A 27,651-nucleotide genomic window follows, 5' to 3' on the forward strand; every position below is an offset into this window, starting at 1 on the left:
TAGGCTCAGGGTTTTTTCCCCACAACTACAATAGTCATACAAAACTCATATAATAATTCAAATTCATAATCTAAACTTTATTTTTAAAATCAGTATTTTTCTCATGCTCAAATATGAATAAAATTAAAACAAAACTTTGAGTCAGATTTTCTGAAAGCACACCTAAAACAACATTAGAGGATTTTTGTTTTTCAAGATCTTATTTCCAAAACAGTTACTTAAAAAGAATGAGAGGGAAGAGAAATTAAAATGTGTCACCGAGTGTAGTGAGTCAAATATGTCCTTCCTGTCCTTTCTGCAACAACACTGTGGGAAATGAGGACCGTGAAGATCAGATGGTGTACTCGTGTGAAAGGTGTCGCAAAGCATCCCGTTGATTGGTTCTAATTAACTGCGATGCTCTTGTGTTCTCAGCTTTAGCCGGGACACACTACACAATGCCTTTTATTTGGCTTTCAATGGATTTTTACTTAATAACAGCTGATCACTATATCTGCAGCCTTTTGGGTTCTTTTATTTCCTAGGATTTTCTTGAATATTTTATTTTCCGTTTTGAAAGATACATTTGAAGCTATTTCTATGCCATAAGAAGTAATAATTGTTAATGGTACTCATGTGGTCTTTCACACATATTTTGCATATTTACATTTGGTGACTATATTCTCAAACCACATTTCAATTTCTCTTTAAAAGTTGTATATCTGGGCAATGGTATAAGCAGGAAGTTCTGAAAGGCAACTGTGAACTGCTAATTTTCTTTTACTTTTTAATCAGACTACTAAACAGAACAGAGCCAAAAACAAATCCATGAAACTTGCATGGATTCTTTGCAATGGGAAGGATTCCAGAATTTTAAAATATTAAATGAAATTCTTTGCACTCACCTTTGTCTGGTGACTTAATCTGAGACAGGCCTGATGGAGAGAAGTCGTGAATTTTCACCAACTTCAAACATGTCATACATTAAAAAACATTTTGATTTGCCCTGGGACCCCTGCATGTCTTTGCAGCCTACTAATGGTTCTGCTGGGATGTTTTGTAGGTACAAACCCCACGAAGCTCCAGGAGCACTAGAAGATACATGAATAGAGTAAACAGCCTTTAAGTGGGAAGGAAAAAGCATTAAGTAACAGGAAGTTTCCAAAGAAATACACAAGTTTAAATAAGGAGCTGTTGTTAGAAGCAGCACACTTTCAGTCATTTCAAGGACCTCAGTTTTTTACAACACTACCTTTACTAAGACCATGCAATTATTTGACCTGAGTCAAACAGAATCATTTTGGACAGGAAAATCCATAACCGAAATATTAGAGCTTAAATTGTCCATTTAGCTGAGTAGGCCCAGAAAGCGATTAAATAGTACTCCTCTTTTGGCTCATCTGAAGATACAATGTGATTCATGTGAGCAGTAAGCCTGATGCTTCCAAACAACCAGCATCCTCACCCCTGCCTGGGAGAAGGCTAAGCGAGTTAAGTGTGGAGAAACAAAAGTGAAATTGTGCTTAAATGACACCCTGGTGTGTGGGGGGGTTATCTCTGAAATACTTCTATTCCTCTTCAAACTGAAAAAAAAAATTAAGTAAATAAAAAGTACCAAGATGAAGTAAGAAATAAACATTAGGAGCGATTAGTGAGTGAAAAAGTTGTGAGTCCAGGGTCCTTTACACTGTGCTCTTCACCTTACAAAGAGGGACAGGATGGCTCAGGGAGATACAGCAACTTCCTCAAAGTCCTTCAAAGACTAAAACATGAGATGGGCAGGCAAGTCAGTTGGCTTCGGGTAGCATTCTTTCTGCAACTATACCGTCTTCCACTACAGTAATAGAAACTTCCACTCAGTTACTTGCCAATCACCTAAGTAAAACAATGCATGCATTTTAAAGGTACATACAGGTCACACCAAAATTAACCACTGCAATGTGTGAGAAGTCATTTTCTTTTTAAAAAGAAAGACTATTTCTCTAGAAAATATCTTTTTGCTTTCATTCTTGCCATGCTTCCAGGGAGCAGATCTGTTTAATGAAGTTTATTTCTCTTTAGCACCCTTACACCACAACAGCAGCCGTGAAAACTACTGTTACTCACCGGCTCTTATTTTCAATCTGTATTTTCTATTCTTCGGACAGCATGGCTTTCCTAGAACATGCTTCTATGTTCAGATGTTTACAATGGCTTTTTGGTCTGGTACACAAGATAAAATATTAACTTCTTTAAGGTCTTTAACTTTTAACTTGGACCCACCCCTCAGTTTTTCTTCCAACATTCTCTTTACAGTTTATGCTCCAGTAATACAAAGCAGGTATGATTCTCTGGCAATGGCAGCCTTCCCCATCACCTCTGGGCTTTGTGAATACTGTTTCCTCTACCTAGAATACCTTTTACTTCCTTTAGGAGTGAGCTCAAACATCACTTTTCCTCCTCCTGCCAGACAAAGGTACATCTTCCCCTGAGGTACTACTGCATTTTGGACTTTGAGTGACTCCCTTTTGCACTGAACTGTAATTATCTGTCTAAAAAAGAAAAAATCCATCTTCTCCCACACAGTGTCTTTGAGATCAAAGACCTACCTTTCTCTCCAAGGTTAGTGCTTTGCCTAGGGTGAGCACTCAATGAATGTTTGCTGACTGAATAAATGAATCAATAAATAGACTACTGTACTTTATCTCAGCACCTTTGTCTTGGTATCCTATCCCTAGTTTTTCCATTATAATCTCTAAACCGGATATATGTTGACAACAGGATATTTGAAGCAATTTGGTCTGAGCTTCTATCAACTCCTTCCCCAAGAAGAATTTTTAAATCATTCTCTCATGGTAGTGAATTGACTTTGATATCAGGTTTGAAATACCAACATCTTACCTTCATGTGAATGAAGAGTGAATTCTTGCGTAAAGAATGGGCCACTATTTGTTCTAGACATTAATAAAGAGATTTCCCTTATTTTTTAAATTTTATATGTTTTGTTTTGTTTTGTTTTAGACAGGGCTTTGAGCTCATTATGTAGCTGAGGTTGACCTTGAACTCCTAGCCCTCCTTCCTCAGCCTCCCAAGTGCTGAGATTACAGAAATGTACCACCATTTCCATTTCTTACTAGGAATACAGCTTGAAAGACCACTTGAAATCCATGAAGGCTGTAAACACATATTTAGATATCAACATTACCTTTACACTGAGTGAGTGCTTTAAAAGAGGACTCTCTGGTTTAGAGGAGTGGAATGCAAATATAAGATCTCCTGTTTCTGGGATGCTGTCACTATTACTTTGACTCTATTCAGTCTTGCCCATCTTGATCAATAAACACTGCCTAGATACAAATGTCTGCTATGAGAGATTGCCCAGGGAAGCTAGGGATTTCCTCGGTACATAAACATATTTCCCACTTGAAATGACACTCTCATGTTCATCAATAAACGGTGACATGGAATGATACCCTCATTTTCACCCTTCAAAACTGTAAATAATCTTGAGCCAGGTCCTCTAATAAAGAAGAGGCCATCCAGTGGCTCACTGGGCTGAGAGAAGGCACAGAGTATCTCAGGCTTAAGACCACTTCTGCACTCACGATCCCACCCACCAACCATATTCACTCCACTGACTCCAGTGTGCCCCCAAGCTACACACTAAAATGTGAGGAGCACTCACTGAGGGACGGAAGTTAGGAACACAGTTCAGTGGTCCTCGATGGGCCGCCTTCCTAAATCAGCCCTATGTGGGATTATGATTAACAATCAGCACTAGTTTTTAAATTCTTTTTTGGGAGGCCATGCCAATCAGTTTCCAACTCTATTGCATAAGGAGCAATAGTGTTTAGTTCTGTTATCACTTCAGAAGAAGGCCGTCTTTAGGATGGTAAAGTCTTGGATGATGGATGTTCTCTAGTGGGTTTACATCTGAAATGTAGCGAAAGATTACGGTTTTCAAAGTTGTTTCTTCTTTAAATTCACTGTGTGTTGCATCTGGGATTTCATGTTTGTTTCGAACAAAATAATGTAATAATAATAACACTGTCACGATTCGAATAGGAAAATACCAGAATTCTCTCTTACCAATTGGCAAAGGATGGGCCTTTTTCCCTGTCATTTTCAAATGTTTGTTTGTTATCGAAACTACCTAGAACTCTGTTTCATTAGCATTAAAAGAAGAATATATCATAGCCAAGCATAGTGAGTAACACCTTTAGTCCCAGCAGAGGCAGAGGCAGGCGGATCTCTGTGAGTTTGAGGTGTGCCTGGCCTATATAATGAGTTCCAGGACAGCCAGGGCTACATAGTGAGACCCTGCCTCAAAGAAAAAAGGAGAGGAGGAAGAAGAGGAGGAAGAAGATACGAATAAGAATTACAATAGAAATAATAAGGATATTTCACAAACTGAGCTAAAAAGTGTTTGTTCAGAAAACGCTGTGTATAAGGCACTATGCAAGGTATAAACAGGAGGCACATAAAGAAAAAAACACCTGCTTGTTTTACTACTTTGAACTTATGGATATGGAATGTGACCACCTAAGTCATAATAGACTTACAGTTTCCTGCTTGCCTTTTGCTCTCTGTCATATTGAAAGAAAAACTTGTCAGAAAGTGTAAGTCAAGCTGGAAAATGTTCTTGAGCAAAAAATTCAACTTTATAATTTAGTAAGCAAGAAAAAAAATGTCTTCAACTTGGGTGGGGCCATTTGAAGTTTCCTCACAAAGTTCCAAAGGGACTTCAGCTTTACTAAGGCTCTAAGATGAATTTGTTACATTAAGATGGCTCTTGGAGCAAGAGCCAACAATAATTTGTATTATCAGCTTATAAAATGGAGGTTAGGCATATTTGTTCAATAAATCTCTTTTATTCACTTTTACAGACATTCTCTCTTCTTTCTGCTTAATGAACATGGAAGACTATTCATCATTCAGTATTGTTTAAGTTATAAAGCATAAATCTGTCATCTGGTTTTAAAATATTTTCCTCCTTTGGTAATGTAGCTGACTAATGTCTATCTCTGTTCTTTAAGAATATACTAATATGGTAGTATAATTTTGGAAAATTAAATTTGGAGTTTTTTACATTTTACATCTAGAGACCCCCTTAGAATATTAGAAAATATTATTTAAAGAATACATTTTGCTAGCTCTCCCGAACACTCACACTTCAATGAATTGTACCTTTCTTTTCTGTTCAAAAGTCTTACAAGCCTTCTCATGCAGGCAAGTTCCCTGGGGGAAAAAAATTCAGTGAAGCCCATGGGATTTTCTTGGTACCTACTAGCAAGTTATGGCTTTACCTTTGGTGATAATAGCTCATTTTAGGTCCCCAAACTACTTCCAAAATGAGATTATGAGAAAGGGGGCCTATCTTCCCAACCAAGAGGACCTTCACATTCTTATTTCCCATGTAGAACTCCTTCACGACACACTCCTACATGTTGTAGCCTCACACAGAGAACACTGATATTTGAGATTAAATGTATTTTGATTTTACAATGCCCCTGGAGTGCCAAATAGTAGCTTATTTCAACCTGAGGTAGGAAAAAAAAAACTTTCGATATAATCCCATTTTCACGTTTCTCTGAAAGTTCAATGCCTAATCTCTAATGGATTTAGTAGGGGGAAAAACCTTTATTAAAGCAAATGCTCTAAGTCAGAAATGTGTTCCACTGACATGAAATAACACTCCTCCAAATTTCACTGACAGTACTTGATTTCCTCTTCGGTATTCACCACTATCTAATGAGGGGACTTCCTGGATTTTGCCTCTATCAGTAATGAGAATCCTGCTTTTGTGGTACTTTTCAAAACTAAGGCTGTCTAGTAGAACACAACTTCCTCGCCCAAGGAACTGCTGGAGAATTTCTTTATCTAAGTCACTTCTTGTCTTTTTCCTTCTGGCTCTTTCCAAGAAATATCCCAGGGGTCTGTTCCGAATTTGAGGTGGAAGATGTAAACAGGAGCTATGGTGGACCTGCAAACCGCATGGATGTTTCCTGGTCTGTTCTAGATGCTACTTCAGGATGACAGGAGTGATTCACTCCTCTTTCTGTCTCCTGGCAGCTAAATGGGACTATTGGAGAGCTGCCAGAAGGGTAGGTAGCCAACCTGCTTGCCCTTGACTGTGCCTGCCAGCTTTTTAATGACAGAAGTAGGGTCAAGTCAGAGAAATCACAAACGGAGGAGAGTATTCTGAGAATGCAGAGGCAGTTAACGTCCCTCCAAACCTCAGACGGCTGGCAACCCTTGGCAGAGGAGTCTATGATTTGTGGCACCTGACCCTCTCACTGGGACTGTTATCTCTGCATTCACTAGAAACATATTTACAGAATCTCTCCATTAGCAAAGATGCCTTGTGTGTGATTACCCAATTGTCGTGGTCACACTAGGGTTTTGATACAGATCCTATTCACAAATGAAAGGGTGCACTAAACGACACACAGAACGGTGTGAAGCTGGGATCCTCACTCAGTAGCCCATCAAGATTTCTCTTGGTAGATCTCAAAGAGATGACTGTTTCAGCCCTGTCCTCTTCTTCTCCCCCACCCCCCACTATGTTCTGTCTCCCATATCCAAGCTCAGAAAAGAATTTTTCTGGGTTTTTTTTTTTTTGGATGCTTAAAAATTCTTAATGGCATTCATAGTAACTAAGAATAACAATTATCCTAACAACATGGCCTATTTTATACATATTTGAGAAAACATTGCTTTCTTAAACAAGTTAATACTGCTCTAGACTTCGGACTTGGTGTTTAATACTTAGTATCAGCAAAATGCTTTCTCCCCACTTAAAGAATTTCAGTCACAATCACAGAGAGTTAGCTTGCAGGATGTCTTTCTTTCTTCGTTCTGATGGATTCAAAAACAAAGGAAAAATTAAAATATCCACCCTGGGACAAGTGATCATGAAAGAACCACTTAAAAGTTAGAGCGTGGCTTTAGAAGTGCCGAGGTCCTCTTTCGGACTGAAAACAAACGGCACTGAAGCCCTCCTTATGAGAAGTCCTCCTCGTGTTTCCGTTCTGTGCTGACTGTCTGTAGTATTCGCTGGAAAGGTAATTTGAGGAACGGAATCAGATGAACTAGGAGAGGGTGAGTCAGGAATCAAAATGGAAGAAGCAGGAACTCCGGAGTCCTTGCTAGCTCCCAAGTGAAGAAATGTTCTGAGCTGATCAAAGTGACAGTCTCCTGGATTAAAACAATGAAGGTCATAAACTCTCCACAAATCCCGGTTGCTGCTGACTTGACAGTAACGACTACAGGCTGCTCCTTGGAGCTGCCTAAGGACTAAGTGACCAAGGTTCAGAAGGGTTGAGTGACCAGCCCCCCTCCGCCCTAGTTGGAGGCATCACCTAGACAGGCCTGGCTTTGGACCTCTGGAGTCTGGCGATCAGAATCGAGGGCTCAGTTCTGGAGGGTCATTGGCTTTAGGGAGACCCAGGGCAGAAGACAGCCTAGCCAATACCAGTGCAAAAGAGTACCTGGCCAAGAGAAGACCACTGCACGTCTGTCTCCCTGGGCTGGCCAACTCTGCGCAGGAGGGCCTTAGGCCCTGAGCTAAATCCAAGTCCCAACAACAGAGGAAGCTCTCCCTGGGGCGTGGGGAGGGAGGACAGCCGGACTGGTCAGAAGGCAGCATCCCACCAGGCTCCCGGACAGTGAGAACTGGGCCTCCACCGTGCTACACCGACCTTGCCCGGATCCACCGCAAGAGGACCGACGCGTTGGCGGGTGGGTGCCTACTGCCCTGGGTGCCTACTGCCTGCCCGGAGCCTACGCAGGCAGCAGGATTTGGGCGCGCACCGGCGGGGAAGCTCCACGTGGAGCCCAGTGTAAGCGCCTTGGTGAGGACTCCCCCCACGAGTCCCCCCCCCCCCGGCTACACCCCCCCCCCCCCCGCAACCCGGTGCTCTCCCTGCAAGGGCGCCTCTCGCTGCTGGGAGCCTCTCGATGCTGTCCGTCGCGACCCGAATTCAACCTCCAGGAAGATGATCGCAAAGACAGGGAGCAACAGGAGAAGAATAATTTAAGTGGGGGAGGGGACGGGCAAGAGGGCCAGGAGGAAAGCTCACAAGAAAAGCCCCATCGCTACCAAAACCGTTTCTAAAAAGTCCTGAGGTTTTATTCCTGAAGACTTCACTTTAAAAGCTGAAAGGAAAAAAAAAATTATTCCACTGCTTTTAATTGAAGTAAACAGAGTGCAACAAATCCTAACTCAAATATGATTGCAGTGAGATTAGGGTCTAATTGCTTAGGGTTCAGGTGGAATCTGCAGGCTAAATCCTACAGGGCCAATCTGAATTTCTCAATCCTTCTGTCAAAAGGAGAGCGCTGAGAGCCCACACGCTTCCTAACAAGTCATTTTTAACAGTTACAAGCTTCGCACAAAGACCACACAGGGCGTCTAAGAGATGCAAATCTAATCCCTGGTCGTTCTACAGGCCTTCAACAAAGATGTGCTAAACCCTAATAGAAAAGAAATCAGTTCTCTGTCACCCGTCCCTGGTAAAATCTATTAGAGAATGGCCAGAGCCGCATCTACAGCAGTTGCTGCAAAGGTTAAGGACAACTACAAATAAGAGAGACCCAAGTTTTGTTTTCCGTGTGAAATATCGGGAAACGCTAACCCCAAATGAGTGACAGGATTCGATCCGTGGCTTCGCATTCATTTGAACGCTAGAAAAAAAAAATAAATAAGTAAACACACACATTAGGACTTTTGAAGACTCCGTTTCTGAATTTAGGAAAGATGAAACAAATTCGTCCCAAAGATGGAAATCTTTGCCTCCAAAATGATCAGAGAACAAGAACCGGGGAAGCAGGGCGAGCCGCGTGTTGAAGAAGGACTCAGGCCTCAGCCTCGGGCTGACGGAGTTCGCACGGAGCCCGGTTTTTCTTCGGAAAAGCCCGATGGCGGAGCCGCCCGGGGCTGGTGGGCTCCGGACGCGCACGACCTCTCCGCCGACGGCCCGCAGCCTGGACCGCCTTCCTCCTTCCCAGACCGGCCGGCAGCGCCACGGTCCCTCCGGGAGACCTCACTCACCCTGCTGGCCCGGGCGGTGCAGAGCCAGCCGGTGCTGCACAGCCGCCCAAGCGTCTCAAATGAGCGCATCGGCCGGTCACCACCCAAATGAGGCCCTTATTCAGGCAGGCAGTGTCATGCTGGGGTATTTAAAAGGTTGTGATGCAGCTAAAATACTTCACAGCGTGTGTGACCCTTAAAATAGAAAGAGTCCGGGTGCCCCGGCGCTGCAGAGATGCCCCCTAAGGGAGCCGAAGCGGGGTGGAGACTTCCTTGTGGCTGGATAGAGCCCCTCCAGCAGGCCCAGGCAGTCTCTGGGCTCCGAGGCTGTGTGCGTCCCGCGGAGCCAGCTGCCACAGATAGTTGTTTCTGGTGGTGGTGGTTGGTTAGCTGTATTTTGTTTGTTTGTTTGTTTGCTTGTTTGCTTGTTTGTTTGCTTTGTTTCGTTTTTAAGAGGGGCGGCGTTTGCCAAAACACAGCCCCAGAGGATCGAGGTCTTCCATCCTGGGAAGCTTAAGACTCCAAAATGAGGGTTATGAGCTGGGATCCTGTCCTAGACCCAGCCAAATCTTCCCACCCTGTTCCTAGGCATCTGGGTCGTTCGCTCTTTCCCATGATGACTCCTCCTGGCCAAACTTACAGGGACTAAAGAGGTTCTAGTCAGTTCAAAAGCATGTCTCCCAGCTTGGGTAGGGTGTAGTGGGGGGGGGGGCACATGTCTCCAAGGAAAGTTTTGTCCGCTTCCATAGAAGTTTCCAGAAGCCATTTTCTTTTCCTTTTTAACTTAAAAATATTTTTAGGAACCCGCTGCTGTTTTCTCTGCCCATAACTGTGTCTTTTGCTTCTAGCCCCACCCCCCACCCGATGTGTACTTCCTCAGGGCACAGAGCCCAGAGCTGCCAGGTGGGAATAACAAGATGGACTAGAGAAGAAGGCTTGGGGCTGAAACCAGGGCCTCTTTAATTAGTCCTGGCAAGGTGGTTCGCCCTGGCAGTACCTTCTAGGGTTGCCCCTTCCCTCCCAGACTATTCCAGATAGAGGTGCTCCTCCTCCACTTGGGGGGTCTATGCTGACACAGGAAGGCTGTGCCCCCCCCCCGCTCCCTCCCGCTACTGGTATTAATTGAATTTCTTTAGACAGAGGATCCTCTCTGCTTCCGAGGTCAATGTTTCTTGCGTGTCCCCCTGACAGGCAGACCTTGGCCATTCTACTGGTCTTCTTACTCCCCAAATGGCCTCCCATGAGGACCTCGCTGGCTTTTATTCTTTACAGTTTAGCCCATCTACTTTATCTGCTTTTCGTTTTAGTACCGGCATTAAGGAAAATGACACTGAATTACCTACAAAATAGGACTGCGGCTCTGAATCCGGAATTGGATAAGAAAGCAGGGAAAACAGGCACTGAACCGGAGAGACGGAAAATAAGGGGAGGGCCGAGGAACAAGCAAACTGATGATAAAGTCGCAGTCAGGCTATGAATACAGGAATTAAGATGCCCCTGCAGGGGGTCCTGGGGACTCAACCGAAGGCAACCAAGGAGGCCTTCTAGGGAAGGCAGGACAAGGTTTCCTCTCTCGGGGTCTACCACGTAAAGACTTGGCCTAGAAGTTCTGATCCGGGTACCTTTGGCCCAAGAGGGTGTGGAGGGATAAGCACAAATCAGCCTCCACGTCTGGAGCTGCAGTTGTTGGCTGTAACCTTGTGAAGGCGTTAGGAAGCTGAAGCTTCCTGTCCCGAGAGCCTGCCTGGCTCTCCGGGGCTCTAGGAGACAGTGCTCCTATGGCCCACCCAGCCAAGCCCACTCTCTAGCGGGTCCCAGGTTCTGCTGAACCAGCTTCACGCTCACCTCCTCCCAGATGTAGGGTCTCTGTCGTTTTCTCCCCTCTCCCCCCGCCCCAGTTTGCAGTACTGGGGAGTCTGAACCCTTCCTGCCACCCCATCCCTCCTCCCAAGGTGGATGGTTCTCGTAGAGGATTGTAGCTTATCCACCAGATAGGTTCTGGGAAGAAAACATAGAGAGCTGTGGAGGTGATGGAGAAAGTGTGAGGATGCTGTCTTTAGATCCTGTGGTCCTTACCTTTTGGTGTCTGTTCAAGAGAATACTGGGGTGGTTTTTGTTTTTTGATTTTAGGATAGTTTTGCAGAAAATTGAAAAAAAAAACTGGGGGCAGAAACCCTCCCCCATCCCTAATCTATTGGTTCTTCCCAGATCTTCACAGAGAGGAAAACACTTTACAAAGAATTCTAAAACTACACTTTCTTAGAAGGCACCAATCTAAGGCTCACGAATTATCATGAATTATTCTCCATTTGAGACAGAAATGAAGGGCACAAGAGACACATTCCATTATTAGAGTTTCAGTCTACTGGAAAGTTAGGCACTGGTAACTGAATGAAACACTGTCCTTTTCTCCCCTGCCCCCATCAAACAGCTGTGACTTGTTTTGGGTTTTCTTCTCTTTCGCTTTTTTAAATTTTTAATGGTTTATTTTTATTTTATGTGCATTGGTATTTTGCCTGTCTCTATGTCTATGTGAGGGTGTTGGATCCCCTGAAACTGGAGTGGCATACAGTTGTGAGCTGCCTTGTGGGTGCTGGGAATTGAACCTGGGTCCTCTGGAAGAGCAGCTAGTGCTCTAACTGCTGAACCATCTCTCCAGCCCAGTCTTTCCCGCCCCCTCGTTTAGGTTTTCTTTAGTGTTGTTGTGTTGTTGTTTGATCCTTTCAGGTTAAACCCTTGCATCAGTATCCTGACCCAATGAAATAATATTTATATGCTCTAGGGTTCAAAATTCATTGGAGCTTCTACTCTTGAGCATGCCAAGTGTGTGTGTGTAGTTTCCAGAAGGGTTTAAGGTGGAGTCGGCAGGAGGCACGAAACTCACAACTGGATTGAGAGTCATCCGCTGGGGTTGGGCAGGGTAATGGGCTGGAAGTGATCTGGAAGTCGGGGAAGTGAGGCTAGGTGCTGTAGCAGCGGCCTCGGGTGCACCAGATAAAGCCTTGGGCAGGAGTTGGAGGGTGGACTGGGTAAGGGGGTGCCGGCAGGAAGTCAGAGGCTGCAGGCAGCTGCTTGTCTTGGTTTTGAAGGAGAGATTTCAAGAGGCTCAATGAAAAGGCTCTGTACTTTTCATTGAGACCCCTGACAACCAATTTGGAGCCACCAGGCCGCAGAGGGCCCCCACGTCTTGAGCTGTGGAATTGCAAGGATTGTCCTCGTGCTTTCTTCCTCCCTGCCCCTCTGCCCCGAGCCTCGGGTTAGATAGTATCCTTCACAAAGTACAGGGCTGCAGGGCTCAAGCGCGTGAACTTTACTTCTAGGCAACACCTTTTTAAAAACACAACTGGCAGCAGCAGTAAACGCAATTAACATGGTATCTTTCTGGTCAATCCCCCCTTCCTGATCACAGAATGCCAGTTTTTAAGCGAGTAAGTTTTGCATCCAACAGGAATATTCCATTCATGTTACACTGGGACTAAAGACACACAAGATGTACAGGTCTGGGGCTAGAAGAAAATATTTAGTGCTTGCCTACAGAGTCTATCACCCATCATCTGCTCTTAATGCGCTCCGTATCTTTCAGCGTGTCCGGCTCTTATGATTGTAAATGGCCCTGTTTTCAAATGGAAATAAGACTTGCAAACTGATTATGTGTATTGAATCAGAATCACTCACTAGATCCTCTTGTTTAAAATGTATTGAAAAAAGGATGATGGCTGCAGGCCTCTGTAACCAGCACCCTCTTTTCTCAGGAAGACCTATCTGTTTTGCAACTTCTTGCCATTGGAACATGTTTCAGCCAGATAATTACGTTACCATTGTGTTATGGTCCAAAGCTCACACACCATACACACAGCGCCTCCCAGCCAGCTCCAGACCAGCCCCGCCATCATTAACCCTTAAACCACATACACCCTACCCAGCATTTGACCCCACTATACGTAGCACCTCTCAGACTTCACAACCAGGGAAAGAAGTCCACACTTTCACCAGGCACGGGGCTTCTCACCTCTCCTCTGCTTCCCTTCTTCCCAGTCCCTTCACCTCTTTTTCTGCCTTGCCAGGAAGCGAAAACAAACACCAATAAGAGCCACACAACCGATAGACTCCGAGTCATAAGCCATGGCAAGATTTAAAAAAAAAAAAAAAAAAAAAAAAGCTAACTTGCTGGGGCTGTGGCATTGCCATTGTTAGAAAGAGTTCCTCCTGAAAAGTTAATGCTAAGGTGTTTGGATACCACCACACATCTCAATGTTTTCTCTTTCCCCCCATCTAGTGTTGGTGATAGGCGATGAAGGATGGGCTGCTTCTTGTGAAGTGTTTCCAGTAGATTTTTTTTTTCCATTTAGTTTCAGTATGAAGCAGACAGACACGCCATGTTTGTCCAGGAAGACCCAAGCTTTACTTGTTCTATCAAATGTGGGTATGATACAATGTAGCACTTTCAAAATTGACACTCACCCTAGCCTCCACACTGCAGCCAGGGAGCGGCCACCAAAGCTTGGTGGCAGTGGTAAGTAGCCACAACTTCTGGCTGGCTGTCCAGAGATAGATGTGTGCTTGCTTTTGATTCTGGGGTCGCCATTCGTGGCGTGAAATAAGCTGCCAGTCTTCAGTCCTCCCACCTCCTATATTCCCCACACAGGCCTGCAGACCTCGAGGCACCAAGGAGTGGCCATGTCTGGAGAAACAATTAATCCCCCCAAGTAGCCTGCCCCTGCAAGCCTGTTTAGCAATGTGGTTTTCTCAGAAACATCTATGGAACTCTGACTTCCTGGGCTAGGCAGGATAATCAGTTCAGTAAATATCTCTGGGTTTCCTAAATTAGGGTCTAAGAAGTAACCAGCCCAGAGGAACCTACCCTGGATCATTAAGGCAATTCTCAGGTTTATACCTCTGTGTACATGGTATGCAGTGTATATACCAGGGAGATTGGGTAAATCAGTAGCATACAGACCAAATAAACCTGTTTCTCTAGCACTTTGGAAACCTCAAGCAACATCTTTGGGAGGCAAAAACTGAAGAAGGAAGGTGGTGTTTCTGGGTGATTTCCTACAGAATCATTTCAGAACACTGCAAATTGTAGGGAAAGGGCATCCTGGAAATGCTTCTTGTTATGTGTGGGATAATCTCTTATGCTTTAGAAATAAATTCCAACAGCCATCACCCGAAGTCCTGGAAACACAATATTTAACCCTCTACCAACAGCCTCTGCTACTGATACTGGAGAGCTAACTATCAAAGACAAGATTTCTTAGCATATGGGAGGCAAGGGTAGGGCAGAGTTTGCCCACAGCATGCAGACAGGCTCTCTTATTTCCACTACTATGGAAAGACCAACAAAGAGAGGCCATTTGATATAAATAAAAAGCAGAAATATTTTCTTTCCGTCCTGTTTTGATTTTGTTAGCTGGATGGTAGTATTCTTACCAACTCATCTAGCAGTAGACATTGCCAGTCCAGTAAGAGAATACAACTTTTATTGTAGATCACCAAAAGATGTTTTGCACACAGATATGCCTGAGGCACCTTCATAACAAATGGCCATACCTCTCCAAGCAAAAGTAATTTTCTAGAGTTTCTCATGACAAGAAATAAACACTCCAACTTAATATGGAAAAAAACTAAGGACTTTTAAAAAATTATCAATAAGGGAAACTCAATTTTATTTGATTTCTTAATTGAGGTAATGGATACATTCAACTTTCTCCAATCTAATTAATATGTTCTGTAACATCCAGTTCTATAGTTGAAAAAATTTTTTTAGAAAAACCTTTCAAAAAGGTACATAAAATCAATGCATGTGTGGAAGATATATGTATATATGTCTATGTATGCATACATAAACATCTGTACACACATCTGTACTTACAGAGTAGGCAGAAACAGATATGGCTCCTTCTATTGGAGGAAAGAGCTCACTTACTAAGTCCTAGCACTGACAATATTTGTGTTTATATTTTTATTTATCGTTCAAGCTTGACCCAGCAGTGATGAACTCTTACTGAAATGTCCTATCAACAACCAAAAGAAATATAAGAAAATGTACTGAGATCGTATCCAAAATTCTCCAAGGAGTCTTAACAATGAAGGGAATAAATGTCTAGGATGCAGAAATAAAATGGGAACTTTATCAAAAAGAGAGACAGAAGATCAGGAGTGCATCTAAATAACCTCCAAGTTGACAGTAGGTCACTGTGGAAAAGAAATACAGACCCCACTTCAACTGTGGTTTCCGATGGTGTAAAAGCTGTCCTGTCCCACTGAGTCAGTTTTCCTCCATTCCTTTAAGACACCATCAAAGAAAGTTCAGAAGTGCAAATACCTGGAGTGGGGGTGAGGAGGGTTCATGCAATCCTTGACTCACCCCTTCAATAAAATACACGCTTTACTTCCATCCATACTAATTTCTTGAGACATAGAGGGTGGTTGGAAAGAGGCCACACCTTCCAAAAGCCACTCACTTGGAGAGACACCAGAAAACTTTTTGTTGGGGTAGGTTTCCAAACTGGGTGCCACCGAAGGTGAGCTGAAGCCCCAGGAACACAATCCACACGGTGAAGCACACACCAGCCAGTAAGGTAGCAAGAACTGGAGGAGAAGGTGGTTTCAGGCATCTCCAAACAGATTGAGCAAGAAGCATCCCCATCCTTCCTAATACCCTTAGGCCACTTTTTCGAAACAAGCCAGCAAACGGTGGAAGAATCAATCATGTTACCTCAGATTCACATTTCCCAATGGGCTTCCTGGTCCCCACTAACATAATCATCTGTTCACTCAGCTTCACTTTCATAACTGGGGAGGGATGGGGAGGAGGTGGGGAAGCTATGCCCAGAGAGTCTGGAGACTTCGGATCAGGATTCAAGGCAACGTCCCCCAACTCCCTTGTTTATAGAAATGAACGTCTTACTTAAGCTCAGAAAAGGGGTCAGCCTATATCAGTAAGGTTCACACAGATTGTGGATTTTTCCCCTTCCCTTATCTTAAATTGACCTGCTTTTAAGATAAAGACATAATAGAGAGAGCATTGACCTTACCTGGTCCCTAATGAGTTGGAAGTCAGAAAACCTCTTTCTCATTTCCTCTTATCTGGGATCGCCTGAGAAGAGACCCACGCCTTGAGACAGCGCCGCAGCGCTCGCCGCCGCCCAGACTCCCGAAGTCTGCGAATCTTCCTGGGCTTTCAAAATCAAAGACTACGAAACCACATCCAAGCATCGTCACTGGAGCTCCTAGGTCCAGACTCAGAAGCATTTAAAATCTCTTGGAAGATTCCCAAACAAGCCTTTCCCTTAAAAAGGCCAAGTTCTGAGCAGTGGCACGAAGCGCTGTCTCCTCGAGGCCCCGATCGCCCGAAGACGTGGATGCCATCTCGATGCTCGCTAAATGAACTGGGACCCAGCTTACCTTTCTCTCGCCCGGACCCAAGCTATTTCCACCCGGCTGCCCTCTTGCCCCTAGTGTACGCCCACAAGCTGGGACATTTCTTTCCTCCTGGCCTTGAGGACCCCAGCTGTGTTCTTAAGGGTGGCCACAGCACCCCGGGATCCCTTCCTTCCCTGCTCAGGGCATCTCTGTCCTGTTGTTTCCGCCCCTTCTCTGAGCCCAGCCCTGTCCACCGCTCGCCAGCTGAGAGAACTGCTTTCCCTTCTCCTCGGCCCCACAGCTCGGGGTTCCCAGGCTGGGGCGGGGGTGGGGAGCCGCTTTGGGATGCTAAACATCAAACAAGCCAAGCCTGGGGTTTCAGGCCCCGACGCCACTAGAGCAGCTCTCCAGGGCTCTCGAGAAAGTCCTCGTGTTTACATGGCGGGGTTGGGGTGGGGTGGGGGAGAGGAGCAAAGCTGAGGATGCTGTCTGCAAAATACCCCCACTGCCTGAACCGTCGAGGTCTGGGGTTGGGTGAGGTACTTGTCAGGGGACAGTTTCTAAGGCATTTGTTCTATAGGCTCACTGGGGAAGTTTTTCCTTGTTCTAACATCTCCAATGCCAGGGGCATCTCCGGAATACTTATTTCTTCTCCTGGGAGGCCAGAACCAACTTGAGCCTGAGCTATTGAAAGCCTAAAATAAGCGAGCGCCCCTTCCAGATGCTGACCGGGTAGCAGGTTGTGTGGGAGGAGGGTGTCCGCAAGCTGTGGGAAGCTCTCACCTTGAATCTGGCACCTAGTTTACTAAAGAGTCTGCGTCCCAAGATTGCTTCAGTAGCTGCCACAAGTCCCCTAGGCAGGAGCTGGAGGAATCAGAGTGATTGAAGATAAGGCCAAAGCCCTGTTTGTTGGGTCTCATCCCCAGACCCCTCCGAATTCACCTATTTCAGGAACAAGTAAACAGACTTCTAACTAAGCCGGCTGGAGAAGAAATGTATTTGTTAAAAACTCCAACTAGCATAAGGAAAATAAGACAGACAGTGCTACAGTACACTCATGTTGTTACTCCGCTAGAATGAAGGGAGGCAGGGCAGGGTGGTATCTACCGCCGACTAAGCTCTGCCTGCGCCTGGACCGGCTAGTGGGACTGGTTGAGTTAAACTCACCCCCCCACACACACACACACACTTAGGAGTTGAGCAGCAGCTGCCAACACCTGTCTCCCTAGACATCCACAGCCTGCAGTCCTTGTCCCAGAATCACAGATGCCTATTCCAACAGAAATGATTCAACTTTCCTGGTTTTGTGTTTCCAAAATATGAGGTCTGCCGAGAGTACCACTCCCCAATGTGGACTCTCAGCAGACTCAACCAACCATCCTTTCAGAATATCAGAGTACCTTCAAAATACCAGAAGCCACATCCCAATAGCCAGGATTAGTTTTCTGAGAAAGAAAGCTACCCCTGGCCCCCATTCCTAAGGCACAGTAGAGTAGAAATCCCCTGGATATCAGTGAAAATGACTGCTGGATTCAAGTTCATATTTTAAAAACAAAACAAAGCAAAAGAAAAAAAACAAGATCCTGGGGGGAGGGATGGAGTGGAAAACTGGGAAAAATTGTTAGAGGAGAGGACAGAGAGGAGAGGAAGGAAGGAGGGAAGATGGGAGTCGAGAAAGAAAAAAAATAGTTGAACATTTGAGTGAAAAATGAACACAAAATGTGCCAAAAGTCAATCAGTCACCACAACAAACCCTTGCCCGCCCCGGATGCACCAGGGCCGGTAGGGCTGTCTATCTGCAGCTCACGGACTGCCTTGTCTGCACAGGTTTGCTAGAGGTAACTCCTGAGAAGCAACAGTTCATCCAAGGAGCTGTAGTTTTTGTCTCTGTCCATAACCATTCTTTTACCAGGACCACCCACCCCCATCACAACCTTAATGGTTTCCCCGGCACACGTATCTGCTAGTGGAGATGAAAAAATAATCAGAGATGGGGGGCAGTTTAAGGTTATTTTGGTTTTGTGTGTATGGGGGGGGGATGATAGAAAGTTGGGGATAGGAGAAGGATTCATTGCTGCAAAGATTTAGGACCCGAGGTATTGAAAGTATTGGGATAAAGAGTGAAAGAACAGCTCCCAATGTCCTGCTAGAGGCATCCCTAAGCTGGCCACCAAGTCCACACTGAGATAAGACAGAGTAGCCACTAGAAGCCAGGATGGGGAGTCCTAGGATGGGGGTGGGGGTGGGGGCTGATGATCCCCGAGCGCAGGGAGGGATCTTGTTTTAGAGTGTTGAAATAAAACTCAGAACCAACCACACTGATTCTAAGTGCGAGGAGGCTAGGTGGGAAGTAGGAATATAGGTTTGAAATTCAAATGTACAGAAGCAATTCATTTACTAAAAATGATAGCACCTTCAGAGTTATTTCAAATGGCTGACTTGGTCCACCGTTTTAAACATTGGGTCAGTTCTGTAAGGAGCTGTTGAGACTCCTAAAAACAGAAGGTTGGCTCTTAAAAAAAAAAGAAAGAAAGAAATACATTGTTTTTTGTCCCCCCTTCCTCTACCTCCCCTTCTAGAGAAGTAATTTACTTTTCCTCCTATCAAAAGGTCCCAAGACTGCTCAAGATTTTTATTCCACTAGAGTTCAAAGTTGAACAAAATCCCCTCTTTTTGTGGGATGGAAACTCTGGAACTGGCTTCCTTACCTGGTCAGAATCAGAATCCCCGAGCTCAACCCCAGTAATTTGGGTCCCATCAAGTTTAATGATGAGCCTCTATCCCCCCTCCCCAATCCGTTAAAAGCCAAATCAAAAACCAAACAAAAAGAAAGGGTTTTAATCAGAAAAGGCATCTTTTTAATTCGTATAATTTATTAGAAGCTTCTTAGGAACTATATTTAAGCCAAATATCTACATAAGTTACAACAGAAAAAGAGACTGAGGCTGCGAGTACCAAACTGTCAGATAATATGCACAGGTTTGTCAATGCCCTTTAAAAAAAGTCAGGGGCCGGGGACCGGGACTGGGTTTCTTTTTACAATATAATGTACAGATTACTAAAAACTAGGCATTTAGTCCAACTTTTGACAGCATTTTACAGCTACATGTTCACATCAAACCTAAAACAATTTCTGAAGGGCCAGCCTGGACTGAACCTATAGGGCCAGAAGGCGCCGGGGAGGGGGCACTTCCTTTGTGACGGGTACAAGTGGGTTATGCAGAAGGATCTTTCCCCTCTCCAGCTCCTGTCCTCCCTTCTGGGGGGAAAAAATATCCTGGTATTTACAAGCAAGTCCGCTTCGCTGGCAGAGTGCATCCAGAGGGAAGTTTTCCGTCTTTAGAGTTCAGGGCCATGGTAGTTCAGAGCAGGCTCCGAAACAGTGTCCGGACCAAGCTTGGGAACCCATTTGAACCACCAGAAAGACACCCCGTGTTTGTTCTATGTCCTTCTCTGTTTAAAGAATCCATAAGGGGTTGTATTTGCTTGGTTGTTTCTATTTTTTTAATGTTAAAAATAATCCACAAGTTTTAGGTAGAAAATAGAAAAGGAAGAAGAGAGGATGGAGGAAGAAAGAGTGGGAGAGGAGAAGGAGAAAGAGAAGAAGAAGAGAAGACGGAGGCGAAGATGATGAGGAAGAAAATTAAGGAGAAGGAGGAGAAGAAGAAGGAGGAGGAGAGAAGAAGAAGAAGAAGAAGAAGAAGAAGAAGAAGAAGAAGAAGAAGAAGAAGAAGAAGAAGAAGAAGAAGAAGAAGAAGAAGAAGAAGAGGGAGAGGAGGAGGGAGAGGAGGAGGGAGAAGAAGGCGTCCAGCAGTTTGGTCTTTGTGTACTTTTTCCTTGGTCTAAACACAAACAGGTTCTTAAGAAAAGTCGAAGCGCGTGGAGCAGCGGGCGAATGGTGGTCTTTGCGGGCGGGCAGAGGCGAAAGCGGTGAGGCCGCGCGGGGCTCTGGCGGGTCCCGCGTCTCACCAGGTCCGACCGTAAAGCAAGGTAGAGCAGGACATGGCGCCATAGTCCGAGCCCGAGGAGTTCAGATGGGATAGGCTGGAGACCTGGCCCTGCAGCGCTGCGGGGCTTGCTGCGTGGTGCGCCAGGTCCGGGGACTGGCCCGCGCTGCCCGGCTGGTGGCCTGGGTGTGCGCCTAGCCCCGCGCCACCGCTGCCCACCGAGATGGCCGCGGCCGCCGCCTGCGCCGCCTGCGCCTGCTGCTGAGCTTGCTGCTGCGCGTGGCCTTGGAGGCTGGCGGCGCCCGGCGCCTGGGCGCCCGCCTGGCACGGTTTGCCGTCTTTCACCAGGACCGGCACGGCCACCCGGCGCGGCGACTGCTGCTGAGCTTGCTGCTGCTGTGGGCATCCGGCGCCCCCGCCGCCTCCGCCGCCGCCTCCGCCGCCGCCGCCGCCGCTGTCCTGCTGCAGCTGCTGCTGCGCCGCCTTGTCCTTGGCCTGGCGCTTCATCTTGTAGCGGTGGTTCTGGAACCAGATCTTGACCTGCGTGGGTGTCAGGTGGATCATGCTGGCCAGGTGCTCGCGCTCGGGCGCCGACAGGTACTTCTGTTGCTTGAAGCGTCGCTCCAGCTCGTACACCTGCGCCTGGGAGAAGAGCACCCGGCGCTTCCGGCGGGGCGCACTAGGCAGCGGGGCCATGTTCTTGCTCACGTCCCCCAGCGAGCCCAGGCCGCCCATGCCGCTCATATTCATGCCGCTCGCCGGGCCCATGAAGCGGGAGACTGTAAGCGACAAACGCACAGCGTCGGCTGGGGCCGGGGCCCGGCCAACCCTGCTTTCCTCGCCCTTGGCCCGTCGGCCCCAACCTTCGACGGCATCCTCCTCACCTAGGCCGCCCAGTGCTCCTTCCCGAGGGAGGCCCAGCTAGCTGGGGAGTGGCTAGTGCCTTCCCCAGGCCGTGCCGTCGAAGGGCTTAGGGGTTTCAAGCCTAGCTACCCTTCATCAGTGTCAGCGGCTCTTTAGAATCAGAATGTACAGTGTGTGTGTGTGTGTGGGGGGGGGGGGGGGACAGGGCGCTTCTGTTCGTTTCGTGCCCAAGCCGGGTGGGAAGCCCGGGATGGGGGTGGGGGGGGTGCAGAGAGCTAGGTCGGACGGTAGACCCCCAACTGCAGAGAGTTAGCAAAAGGGAGTTGTCACTTTCCAAAGCCCCAGCTTCCAGGCTCTCGGCCTCTTGCCTTCTCTTTCGCGAGTTCTAGGCGAGGACAGCTGCTCGGCCCATTTAGAGCCTCCTCCAGAGCTGTGCGCCCTTCCAACCCGCCCAGAGACTTCTAGAAAGCTAGGCAGCCCGGCTGGGCGCTGGGATGCGCCCCAGCAGGGCGGCCTCTCTCCTGGCCAGGCCTGGCTTCCTCCAACTCGGCTGGCCCGAGCCCTCAGCTCAGGGTGGGCCTCCCTAGGCACCCTGAAAGTCTTTCGCGCCAAGCCGACAGTTGGCGCCTGCGGTTGCTGGGTGCCAGCACCTGTCTGCAGGACCCCATCTCTACCAAGTGCCTCTTTTGAAACCCTAGCCCAGCGGTGGGGGAAGAAGGTCCAGCTCCCGCACCCCACACCTAGACGATGCTGCCCGGCTGCCCACCCCAACGCCTAGCATAACCGGCCAGCGCCGCGCCTCCGGGGCTCAGCCCGCGGCCCCGCGGCGGGGCGGCCTCACTTACTGGCGGGGAAGCGCGGGTCTGGGTTGGCGCCGTACCATCCGGGGCCCGAAGCGCTGTTCCGCATGGTGTCCTGGTAAGGCGGCAGCTCGCTCATGTTGCCCAGGTTGCCGTTGCAGTAGCCCCCCACGGCGGAGTGCGAGAGCTGGGGCACCCCCGCCGCCGTCATGTGGTAGGCGGCGGTGACGGCGCCGTGGTGCCCCACGGCGTGCTGCTGCATGGCCGCGGCCGGCGGGGCCGCCTGGCCCTGTCTGTACGCTGCTAGCGGAGCCCCGAGGCCGCCGCCCTCCATGCCCACTTTCTTGTAGCTTTCCTCCAGGGGACTCAAGATGTCAGACACTGAGAACGGAGTCGTGTGCTTTGGACTCATCGACATGATTCGGCGTCGGCTGGAGGAGGAAGGAAGAGGAGGAAAAAAAAAAAAGGGAGAGGGGGGAAGGCGAAGCCTCGCTACTTTTTTTTTTCTCCCTTTGCCAAATATTCTGGTGTTACCTTAACGCCGATCTTGTTGGATGTACACGTAACGGAGTGGACCGAGTCCGCCTTAATTGGCTTGAGTGGAGGCTCGGGGGCTGCCTCGCGTTTGTTTTAGCCCGGCGCCAGGTTTTAGGCAGCCACCAGAGGCGGGGCATAAGCGCTAAAGCAACAAGACAATAGAAGCCTACATCTTGCCCGAGATAATTAGCTTACATGCTGATGACAAGGTAAACACCTTTAAGCTTCACTTGTCAGGATTTTTACGTCTCAAAGAGAGAAAGGAGAGAGAGAGAGAGAGAGAGAGAGAGAGAGAGAGAGAGAGAGAGAGAGAGAGAGAGAGACCCAAAGCATTACTTCCCCCCTCCCTTGGACACCCCCCACCCCCATTTTTGTGGGGTGCCTGTGGCGCACGAGGAAAAGGCGGGGGAGGGAAAGGAGGAGGGAGCCGAGAGCGGGAGGGCCAGAGGTGGGGTAGAGAGTAACCTAAGGGGAGGGATGGAAGAGGAGGAAGGAAGGTGAATGCTGCTTTGCAACCAACTTGAGGAGTTACAAAGTGGAACCGCGGTCCGATTCGGTCGGGGTTCCGGGGTCGGGGGCTGGTCTTTGGGGGAGAGGGAGCTGAGGTGCAGGGAGCGGGGTTTCACCTGAGCCTGCCGGGGCTGCTCCTCCCTCCCGCTGCGGCCTCCCAGCCCCGCGCCTTCCCACCGGCTCCGGACCACATCGGGCTTCGCGGCGCCGAGCCCCAGTCACCACCAAAAGAGTGTGCGAGTCTGGGGGGGGATGAACCCTGGGGCTGCACTGTTGGTCTGTGTGTCTGTCAGTCTGTCTGCCTCTTCTGCCGCCGTCAGAGGGACACCTCTGCTCCCCGCCCCCTTTCCCCTTACCCGAGAGAATCCCAGCGGGCGGAGGGGGAGCTGAGTAAGGGAACGACTGCCTCCGGGAGGCTGTCACCGATCCCCGCGCCACCCCCCCCCCACCAAGCTCCTGGCTCCCTAGCGGACCAGCCCCCCAGCCCACCCCACCCCACCGTTCCCTTTCTCCACCCCCTCTGCCGGCCCAGGCCAGAACACTGCCGGCCTTCTGTGCTAGGAGGACGAGGGTGCGGGGATTAGCGTTGAGAGTCCACCACTGACGCTGTCCCATCTCCAACAAACCTGGTGCCCCTGACCCTTGCCCATGGCCTGGATGCTGCTCCGGCTTCTGAAGCTGGCGCTGACTTTCCGAGGACATCCCAGTCCCAGTACCCCCAGCCCAGATCCCCGCTGCTTTCCCTGCGGGTGCTTCAGGGAGAGCCGGGCCAGGGAGCCGCGTGAGCGCCCGCGGGTCCGTTGCAGAGTGGAACTGAGTCTGAACCCCGGTGGAACTCGCTGTCCCGGAGGAGGCGAATATCTCGACGGCCGCAACCCAGCGGGCGGGAGGCTGGGCTGAGGCTCGCCTCCTCCCGGAGCTCGGCCACGCAAAAGCGCACTCGCTTCCCCGGGAATAACCAAATATCTTTGTCTAAAGTGGCGGCGTAAATGGCCGGTCGCTTTGTGGCCACGCTGGATATTAGTAGATGAGGATCACTCTGCTTCAATTGGGCGCCTCTCATCCGGCTAGGAAGAAACTGCTTAGGAGGAAGTGGGTTTCCTGTCTGAGCGTTCCCAGGCTTCAAGTGTGAGCCCCGCGCCTTGAGGGTCCTTGGGCGCCTGGCAAGGGGGAGCTGTGGGCTGTGCTCCCTAGCGGAGCCGGGGGCGTCAGCCTCATGGCTGTTACCAGGCCGGGATCAGCAGCTGAGTGGGCTACCCAGCCAAGCCCTGCATGACACGGATTTGGAAACCACCTCCGATTTTTCTCCTTGGAAATTAAGCGTTTTCGTTGTTGTTTGTTTTTGTTTTTGCTTTGCTTGTCTGCTGTTTGAGATTCCTTGGCGCGCTAGAGGCTGGGAGGGCGGAGCGCTTCCTGGCCCGGCAGGTGCCTCCTAGACACTTCGGCGGCCAGTCAAGGAGGCTTCTTGATTTTGGTTTTTGTTTTCACGTTTTCTTTCCCCTCCTTGTAGTGAGGGAGCTCCCGATAATGAACAAGCAGTTTTGAACTACTTAATTCAGCGTAGGCTCCTTTCCATTAATAGCAATTATAGTATGGAAAGTTGTTTTATTTGCTTTTTAAGATCTCAACCCTCTCCTTGAAGAGTGCTCTCTACTCCCTCAACACAAAGCCAACGACTCTACTACCATTAGCTTTCCTCGCCACCTACCTCCGTCGTGAAGGCGCTGAGCACCCGCGGGCCTCCGATCTGGGCCTGCATTTTCCTGCGGGCCCCCACGGTGGCTTTGGAGCAGGCAACCCTGACTTTAAGCGGGCAGGTGCTCCGTGTCTTGTGTAGCTAAAGACAAGTGGAAAGCAGAGCGCTCTCCTTTCTCAGGGACTTCTCTGGGGGGCGCTCTCAAGATGAGCTCAGACCCCATCGACAGCTCTTTGGTCTAAGGTGTCTAGAGTGCAGTGAGGGGAAGCCCCGCCGGATCAAGTGAGCCCCGGGAAGAGCAGGCAGAGGCGAAGGCAGACCTTGTCTGAAGGAAGGCATGACCCCGATCTGCCAGTGTGAGGAAAGGGGTCTTAGTCGGAAGTAATGGGTCGTCCGTCTCCCTTTATCTCCGATATTTTATAATTGTTAGTAGTCATAAGAAACAGCAGGGGTAGTGTCGTCCGTCTCCCCTACGTTCCAATGCCACTCACAGAAGCTCATTCTCAGAAGGGGTTTTCTGAGAGTTAGGCAAAACCAAGCTCATGAAACACACGCCCAAAGCTTTGAGGGGAAAAAATTAAGCTCACCGCCAACGTCGCTATTTCAGTTTCTGTAGGTGTTATCAAATCTCTTGCTTCTTTTAGGGGCCTGACAGATTGGAGTGAAAGGTTTGTTCTGTTCTCCACGGTTTCTAATTCACACAGCCTGGGCCTTCAGTAACACCAGCAGGTGGCCAGTCTGGGAGAGTGTGAACAAGCATGATTTTTAGCTCTACTGTAACTGGGGACCCCATTCCCAATGCACAGCACTGGGTGAGGGTACTGGGCTCCAGTTGGGGCTGGAGGGGTGAAGATGTCTGGCAACCTCTCAGGCTTTACCCCTGGGGGAGGGCAACTGGATTGAACTCCAACCTTCTCACAGGCTTGCACCAGCATCACCAGCTCCTAGTTAGCCCGAGGGGGGGTGGTGGTGGTGGTGGTGGTGGTGTCTCTGCAGCATCCTGTGGTCCAAACTGCACGTTCCTGCCCCTTCACAAACACCCACCACTCTGCGTTATTTTATTTTCCGTAAGCTTATTTTCCATAAGCACTGACGGCCCGATAAGAGTAAAACTGAATACACAAGAGCCTCGTGAAAAAAAAAAAAAAGCCGTGTATTTATCTCTGAGCTCTTCCATACAAAGGCCTTGGGAGTCTCTCCCCAGGTCCCAACATTTCTTTCTGACTAAAAAGCATGCTGCCTCTCTGTTTCAACTTGAATAGGGTAGGGCCCACGCGGGTTATGTCAGAGATTATTTTTCTCTCCTGTAGCCGCGGATTAACAATCGCAAATGCAGTCCACTCTCAGGGCTGCGGGTCCTCCTTGGCGCTGCAACTGCCTTGCCGTCGGTGGACTGAGCCCAGTGACCCTGAGGACATAGCCCAGCCCTCACGAAGCTTTCCCTGGTTCAGCCCCAAAGCGCCACTTTAATCTCACTGGTTAGAAATCAAAGAGCAGCCGAGGCTGGAGCCCAGGCCCAGCCCTAGAGGAGCAGGAGAGCCACAGTCCATGCAGCACAGTGTGGCAGAGGGAAACTCCCATCCCTCCGTCCACTGTCTTTGAAAGACCGGGAGGGAGTGCTCACTGGGGAAAGCTATGTAAAATTCCCAATTCCTGGAGCTTGGCAAGGTAGGATATTAGCGAGAGGATTCCCAAACTAGAACCACTGACACCTACCCTTCAGTTTGCTTGTTTCTAACTCTCATGAAGCCCTTCACATTTCCCCAGGGCACTAAGTGTGTTCCTTTTAATGTTACACAGTTCCAAGTCTTATTGCAACTCATGATTCATTTAACAGCTACTCATTGAGCCCATGCTGTATCAGATACTGGGTGGGCTAGGTCCAAGTATTGATAGCCTAGATATGGCTCTTTCCCCGCCTGGCACATCCATATTAGCACTAACTCATTCCAGGAATGTACAGTCACTTTGTAACACACACTGAGAAGGAGGGGTCCCAGTGAAGTTTTGTGTTCCAGTTTAGTTAGCGTTTTCCTCATCTTTCAGTGCTATCGGGTGGGTCAGAAGGAGCCCTTGAGGATAGCTCAGAAGACTTGGAGTTGGAAACCTGGCCCTACCACTTTCCCCAGTCACAGCTCCCACCATGCCCTGGAGCAAATCCCTTCACACACACACACCACACACACACACACACACACACACACACACACACAGAGAGAGAGAGAGAGAGAGAGAGAGAGAGAGAGAGAGAGAGAGAGAGAGAGACCTTCCTACTTTGCTGTGTCAGCAACTTAGATAATCCACGATGAGATGCTGAGACAGAGTTTGTCCATCTTTAAAGTCCTTAAGCACACGGGGATTATTTTGATTTAGTAGTTTGAACTTAAAGAAATTTGGGGATAAGACTCTTGGGGACCAAGCCTCTGATGCTATGTAAGAAGATACAACATCTAATATTCTGATGCCCACCGCAAGTGTAGGATCTCTGCTGTGCTGGGCAGTGCTGGGCTGTGCTGGGCTGACCTGGGCTGACCTGGGCTTAAGAGGACTTGAAGGGCCTGGGGAGATGTCTTAGAGATTAAGAGCACTTGCAGAGGACCTGGGTTCTGTTGCCAGCACTCACATTATGGCTCATAACCTTCTGTAATTCCAGTTCCAAGGGATCTGATGGATGTCTTTTTCCAGCCTCTGCAGGCAGCGGGTGTACACTTAGTGCACAGATATACATGCAGGCAACACACGTGTGATCTTTTTTTAAAGAGTTCGCTGGAGGCATCCCGGCCCAGGGACCACAAAAACGGGGTGGAGTGGGGGGTTACTGCTCTCCAACCCAGAGATCCGAGATTTGCCTTCCAAACATGACCTCTGTCATCTGGTCTCTGAAAAGTTAACCAGGATCTCACTCTCCTACGCTTTCTAGTCTTGAAAGCTTCGTTGGGGTCC

At 48.4% G+C, this 27,651-nt stretch overlaps 1 protein-coding gene and 1 long non-coding RNA gene across 14 annotated transcripts in view; both read right to left on the reverse strand.

The window, feature by feature from the left end:
• LOC128110766 (uncharacterized) overlaps window positions 1-17,047 on the reverse strand; it is a 36,362-nt gene extending 19,315 nt beyond the window's left edge. For 4 of the 10 annotated variants that reach the window (XR_008218323.1, XR_008218316.1, XR_008218321.1 and 1 more), the window contains exon 1: window positions 16,027-17,046. This is a non-coding gene — a long non-coding RNA (uncharacterized LOC128110766). Of the gene's footprint in view, window positions 1-884; window positions 7,793-16,026 lie in introns of those variants that run through there. The other 6 variants (XR_008218318.1, XR_008218324.1, XR_008218320.1 and 3 more) reach the window with 6 other exon arrangements.
• A 2,137-nt stretch (window positions 17,048-19,184) lies between these two features.
• Nkx2-1 (NK2 homeobox 1) lies at window positions 19,185-25,013 on the reverse strand. Of its 4 annotated transcripts, XM_052738570.1 has the most exons (4): window positions 23,639-25,013; window positions 23,129-23,254; window positions 22,011-22,396; window positions 19,185-21,080 (listed from the first exon to the last, which is right to left on the reverse strand). In XM_052738570.1, exons 2-4 carry the CDS (start codon window positions 23,203-23,205, stop codon window positions 20,320-20,322), a joined length of 1,224 nt encoding a protein of 407 aa, XP_052594530.1. In that variant the 5' UTR covers window positions 23,206-23,254; window positions 23,639-25,013; the 3' UTR covers window positions 19,185-20,319. The 4 variants fall into 4 exon arrangements, with proteins under 4 accessions (XP_052594530.1, XP_052594531.1, XP_052594528.1 ...); XM_052738571.1 differs by lacking the exon at window positions 23,129-23,254 and having other exon boundaries at window positions 23,639-25,007; XM_052738568.1 differs by lacking the exon at window positions 23,639-25,013 and having other exon boundaries at window positions 23,129-23,428.
• Between the last annotated feature and the right edge of the window lie 2,638 nt (window positions 25,014-27,651).

Source organism: Peromyscus californicus, unplaced genomic scaffold (genome assembly GCF_007827085.1).
Source record: "Peromyscus californicus insignis strain IS unplaced genomic scaffold, ASM782708v3 Scaffold_15__1_contigs__length_86483966, whole genome shotgun sequence".
Lineage (NCBI taxonomy): Eukaryota > Metazoa > Chordata > Mammalia > Rodentia > Cricetidae > Peromyscus > Peromyscus californicus.